This window comes from Malus domestica, chromosome 07 (assembly GCF_042453785.1).
Source record: "Malus domestica chromosome 07, GDT2T_hap1".
NCBI classification, from domain to species: Eukaryota; Viridiplantae; Streptophyta; class Magnoliopsida; order Rosales; family Rosaceae; genus Malus; species Malus domestica.
The window spans coordinates 23620090-23626436 of record NC_091667.1 but is presented as its reverse complement, the minus strand read 5'-3'; the positions used below and the strand labels follow the sequence as shown (position 1 = coordinate 23626436).

At 37.3% G+C, this 6347-nt stretch overlaps 1 protein-coding gene across 7 annotated transcripts; it reads right to left on the bottom strand.

The window, feature by feature from the left end:
* Positions 1–2975: 2975 nt before the first annotated feature.
* Positions 2976–6144, bottom strand: LOC103439451 (transcription factor bHLH57-like). Of its 7 annotated transcripts, none has more exons than XM_070824805.1 (4): positions 5715–6144; positions 4340–5020; positions 3656–4156; positions 2976–3349 (listed from the first exon to the last, which is right to left on the bottom strand). In XM_070824805.1, exons 2-4 carry the CDS (start codon positions 4913–4915, stop codon positions 3263–3265), a joined length of 1164 nt encoding a protein of 387 aa, XP_070680906.1. In that variant the 5' UTR covers positions 4916–5020; positions 5715–6144; the 3' UTR covers positions 2976–3262. The 7 variants fall into 7 exon arrangements, with proteins under 7 accessions (XP_070680906.1, XP_070680907.1, XP_070680908.1 ...); XM_070824806.1 differs by having other exon boundaries at positions 4340–5017; XM_070824807.1 differs by having other exon boundaries at positions 5731–6131.
* Between the last annotated feature and the right edge of the window lie 203 nt (positions 6145–6347).

Below are 6347 nucleotides of genomic sequence, written 5' to 3'. Positions count from 1 at the left end.
AGAATGGACCACATATTTTCAACATGTATAAAACTACATATCTATTTATTTTTTTGTGTATTATTAAATAAATTATAAATTATTTGTCAGGAATGAAATGCAACATATACTTTGTATTCTCATTCCTTATAAGTAAACATTCATGGTCAACTTGGTTAATTAGAATGTATTAAGCAAATGATAAGAAAAAATACACTTATTTTAAGATAAGACACATATCTTACATATACTTTAATACACTCATTTTTTTAGTACATCGATATATTTTTTAACTAAGGGAATGAGGAGTTCGACTAAACCACAAATGTGTAACCTAATTTGGAATCAAATTCGCAACCAAGAGATTCGAACTTAAGACCTCTCACTTCCGAGTGAAAAGGAATACCACCAGATGTTTGATAAAACAATATAATCTGCATTAATAATATTTTCATTAATGTTCTATCTCATTAAGGGTATTACAATTTTCCTTGGTGTATACTTCATGTTCATATTGTAATCCGAGAGAGACCATGAAAGTAAGAAGGGTGGTCTCATCCACACATCATTTTTACCTCTTTTGGTTTATTTTTGTTATTTGACCTTCTTTAATTCGTTCGATCCGACGGATGAAAATCGAAAATGATATGTGAGAGGTAAAAAAGAGTATGTGGATAGCACTACCCAAGTAAGAAATGTCACAATCTCACTCCAAACTTCTTCCACTTGCATATATTGAACTAAATTTTCCCGTGGAATTCATATTTTTGGCATTACTATTATCTGAAAAAACCAATTTCAACTTGATGTGTTTCCGTAGTTTCTCCATTTCTTACTTATTATGATCTTTTGGGTTACTTTTTTTCTTGGGATGTTATATCCACACACTCTTTTTTACTTCTCACACACTCTTCTAATTTTGAACCGTCGGATCGGATGAATTGAAGAAAATCAAATGACAGAAATTAATAAGGGGTTGTGAATAGCACATTCCTTTTCTTTCTCTTATTTCCTTTTAATTACATGTCTTGGTAAGTTCCATTACTTGAAAATTTCAGCTGGCCGATCATGTCACTTGACCTAAATGTCAACTAAGATTAAGGAAACGATGAACAAAGATACTGAGTTCAAAGAAAAAGGGAGGAAAAGAAAGGCAAAAAGCTAGAGCCCCTAAACCAAATGATGGTCGATTGGGACTGGCCATTGAGAAAGGCTGTGGAAAAGGAATAGAAATGCGGAGACCAAAATTGACGACTAGGACTAAGGCTTGCTCATAGGGATATGTGTTGTAGCTTTGCACACCGGCCTTTGCCCCTCTCCAGTCTTCATCCATATGACAATTTTCGGGCAGCTTTAAGTGGGATTTTTTATTTCTTTTACCTCACAACCATTTGACTTTGAATTTACCATTTTATTATGTAGCACGTCTTCACGTAGTGTAACAAGTACAAGAAAGAGAGTCATAGCTAGTGTAACTCGAGCTCGCTCGTGGGTTGATTTAGAACATTTATGAACTCATCAAAAAAAGAATTATAAGGATTTAGTCACAGGTCGACTTCTTATAGCAATGGACTTACTATAGCAACTTTCTTTGAGCAAAATGAAATTATTGAGCTGTAGAAACAAAAACGATAGATTAACCGGTGTCAAACTCGTTATCCATATGAAATGAACTTAAAACCATTTATTTGTAAGTAAAAAAAATATCAATAAACGCAGTAATAATGTGACAAAATCAAAGTTAAATACTGGAATTTATGTTTTAATATTCCACCACAAGCACCAGGGGCAATACATGTCTGGGTGGTACCACTTTCCTGGGCCACAATATATTTATCTTTACCTAAAACCGGTATGCATCAACTTATTAGGCAATAATAACTGTTAACAATTCTTTTTCAAAAGCTTCCAGAGGGCACATGGGAGTGAGCCAAATTCAGCTGCACAAACTGCCAACTTAGGTTCACATTTCAAGTTGCTGTAGCCTAACCTCTCTCATCTTCTGTCTTATAGCTCAAGGGCTATTTTACTAACAAATCCTTTTGGTTAGTTCCAACGATAGTAAATAAAGTTTTGCGGTCTGATATCCACACATTTTTTTTTTACTTTTTTCACATTCTTTTAATTTTTTATTATCGAATTGGATGAATTGAAGGATATCAAATGACAGAAATTAACAAGGGGTGTGGAAAAAATAAAAATGATTGTGAAGATAGCACGCGCCTAAAATTTTACTGCGTCTTGGACTATAGAATTGGGCAATTAGAAAGGTTTCTTTTGATTCAACTTGTAAATTTGATTCTACATTATATTAGATCATCTATTCTTTCTATCATACAACAACGTAATACACATATTGCAGATCAAGCGGTTTCTTTTTACCATACAATAATGTACACACATTGCTGGTAGAGCGGTAAGTATCATTTTGTACTCTAGATGGGATCTAGAAAGATGAACTTATCCGATTATTGTATGGCTAGAATTTCCTACATTATCATCCACGGAGGGCAAAGAAAATTGTATTCAGAAACCCAAGACGCAGGAAAAGGTGTAGGGTTAAGGACATGCATAAAGCATATACAATGATGAAGCACCTCACATACTCACAGATCTCCCAAAAGTCAAAATAGAGAAAGAGAAGCATCCTTTGCAAAGTTTGCAATGATGGGATTCATATATTCAAAATGAAATTCTAAAATATCAGAGATTTTTTAATGTGTTGGAAACTCGATTTAGAAAAACAAGTGTAATCATACGCTTGATTGGAAACTTTAAAAAATAATTCTAACTAGTTTTACTATTATATTAGTATGCCAGACATTGTTTACGTTACATTAAAAAATTTGTCATAGAATTTCCCCTTGAATTGTGGACCCCAAAATTCTCCAAAAATAAAATAAAGCATCACAAAATATATAGGTCACATTCTTCTAATTAATTAAATAAACATGATTTTTTTTTTTTTTTTTTTTTTTCACAAAACAAAAACGAAATTTTAAGAAACAAGTAGTAAACATCATCTGCCTTGTCACACACTACACCCTAAGTGGGCACAACAACTCACGAGTCACAAATTTACATTCAACGAGATGGAAGCAACGTAAAGGCATAGGTGCTAAATTTTCTGCTCCCCCATCTCCCAAATATCCCAAAAGAGTGAAAGACCACCTTACATTTCTGCCTACTCCCTCTCTCTCCCTCTCTCTCTCTCTCTCTCTAAGAAATGAAATGAAGTTAGCTACTTTTCAAGATCGTCAGTGCCTTTGACTCGCTGAACCAATCAACTGCTGCCATTGATGAAGCTGAATATCTGATGCACGGCTCTTGCAATGTCATCTGCTGATCCTAAATTACAACCTTCTTCTATCTGCATTTATACGAAATTCAAATTCCTCAAACGCGTTATACTCTGCGGAAATTTTATGGTGCTTTGATCAAGAATTCAACGTTAAATAGCTCAAAGTACACTAAAAAAAATTCCTTTATATTGTTATATAATATTAACTCCTTCCCAAGAAGGAGGACAAGAGCAGTAAAAAAAAGTAGAGTACATGCTTGGCCTGCTAGCTAGCTAGGGTAGCTTGAGATCCAAGTCAGAATGTTTGACTAGGAAAGAAAACCAAACAGATAAGACAGAACAAAAAAATATGGATAAATAAAAATTAATATATACCTTGAGATTGAAAGAGTAAAGAACAGTGTCTTGTGAAGATGTAATGTTGAGGTGCAAAACAGTTAGCCTAAGATCCTCAAATGCAAGGATGGCTTTCATCAGCTGCCCAGCTCTCCTTTGGCACTGGACTTTTAAGTTGACATGAGATTGGATCACAGTGACATCTATGTCTGCAGCCTCAGACTTGTTCTGAGCAGTGCCTTCATCCTCAAAGGCGGTGGCGGCGGTGGCGATGGCGGTGGTGCCTTCTTGATCATGAGAACCAATTCTGCACTGGGATAGAGTCATGAACATTCCATTGGATGGCATTGCCATGCTGCAGGGAGAAGAGGAGGATGCTGGTGAGGAGCTGAAAGAGCTGTTGTTGTTACCATTATTGTTCATCCCTTGAATTTGATCAGCTGTTTTTCTATTTCCTTTTTGGGCTTCAAGGGAATGAAGTAGCTGCTCCAATTCCTTCACAAAATCTATTGCACCCCCCACAATTGATGCTTGGTCACCCTTCAACCAAAAAAATAAAAAATAAAAAAACCTTATTTCAATTATACTGCGAAAGGGTGGCGATTTTGGCACTTCACTTTTGACCATCGCAGGAAGATTGCAGAAGGCTAAAAGGGAAGCGTGAAAATCACTAGCGCGTGTTCATGAAATTATAAGATAGATTGAGTGAATATGATCAATTACCCTTTGAATGTAGGAAGTGGGCATGAGGGACCTGAGGACATTGAGATGGTCATTCATCTGGCGGCGACGGTTGCGCTCCACCGCAATGTGGGTCATCCGCTGGCTCTCCACTTCTTCCTTGTTCTTAGTTGGCCCTGTTCTCTTCCGCTTTCTCCTCTCCCTGGTGGCAGGAGGAGATTTGGGTTGCTGGGTTTCCTCAGCACCATTGTGTACCTGAACCCAGGTAGGTGGGGGTGGAGACCCAGCAGCTGAGCTGGGCTTTTCTTCCCCTTGGTTGCACTCAGAAATTGAGTGTTGGAGATGAAAATTTTTCCCTTCTGATTTCACAGGTGAATGTTGCAGCTCAACCATTTCATGCGTCACACAGCTCTCAAGCTCTGGAGCTCTCTGAATTGTGGTTTCCATTTCAGGCATGTAAGTTTTGTCCAACTCCCATGGCTTTTTGAAGTGTTGGAGTTTCAAAAGTGTTTGAAAGCTTGGCTCTTTCAATGGAAAATAAGGTGTAGTGGTGGTGGTGGAGGAATTAACACTTTGTAGCATCTGGAGAAATGGCATTCTGTCCTCCAAGCTTGGCATTAAGAGGTGGTGGTGGGATTCTTCTTCCTCCTCAAATCTCAAGCTTTCAGTGGTGAAATTCAAACTTTGCTCCAATTGAAAATCCAAATGCTCACCAAAGGACTGCTGCAAACACCATAACCCAAGAAATAGTTTTTACAAGAATGTTAATAAAGAATGAGAAAAAGGAGGAACAAGGGAAGAACTTTACTGGGTTTCACACCTACCCTTTTCTAATTAAACAAAAGAATTCAACTTTGAAGTGGGAAAGTTGGAATATAAAAGTGGAAGCAGAAAAGGATATAAAAGAGGAATTTATAGTTTTTTTTCCAGTAAAATAACATACATTGTATTGAATGCAAAGAGCATTGTTTAGAGGAGTAAATGCAGTCTATTTCTTGATGCAAGAAAAGGGGGTTAAAGAAAAATAAAGGGTATGTACAAATTGAGCAAAATAACAACATATAAACATACACAGGGATTAATGGGTCCTTGAACTAGCCTCTCCATTACAGGCTGCAGAGAGAGAGAGAGAGAGAGAGAGAGAGAGCAGCAGCAGCAGTTTGTTGGGTGTTCCTTAAATTGTGTCTTTCTCTCTCTAGAAACATATTACCAACATTCCATTTATGCTAACAGAACAATTGCAATAAATGTGAGAAGCCCCAATGAGAAGCGGAAGAATTATGAGATCCCATGAATCGAACAACACAAAATATATTTTGTTTTCTGATAGGAGTGAAATATGCTCTTATAATAGAACAATATTAAATGCTGTGCTGCTTTAGCCTTGAAGAACTGACTTATTGAGAAGATCAGAGACCAGGTAAAGAGAGTACTCTGCACAAGTGATTGAATGAATGGGCCTCCTCCTTCCAGTCCTTCTCCGAGAGAGAGGTTAAAGAGCTGAGGTGAAGAAAGTGGAGGGTGAAAAGTAACAAGGGGAGGGGGGAGGTGTGAGGTAAGAAATGAAGGGTGGAAATACTCTCAAACTGATTGAGAAGATATGCTGGTAATGCTTAGATGTACATGAAACTGAGAGAGTTGGTGAGACTGAGCAGAAGAGAGAGAGGGGGGCTAGGGTTGTCTGGTTTGCAAGGTCTCAAGCATTATTGGCGGTAGCAGTTTTGTCCAGCTGCGACGACAGGCAGTTGTGGGGACTACTCTCTCTCTCTCTCTCTCTCTCTCTCTCTCTCTCTCTCTCTCTCTCTCTCTCTCTCAGCGCACACTGCACCAGCAAAGGGGGAGAGAGCAGTCGAAAAGCTTTGGAAAGTCCTTTAATGGGAGAGATTTTTTAGTGTAACGGACACCCGAGATGATGCAGCATTTGTCACTATATATAAATAGTGGAATATATGTGTTAAAATGTTAATAACTTAAAAAATAAAATTTCTCACCACTTACATAAAAACATATGATATATCATCCGTGTTTCCGTCGTAATGAAAAATTTCTC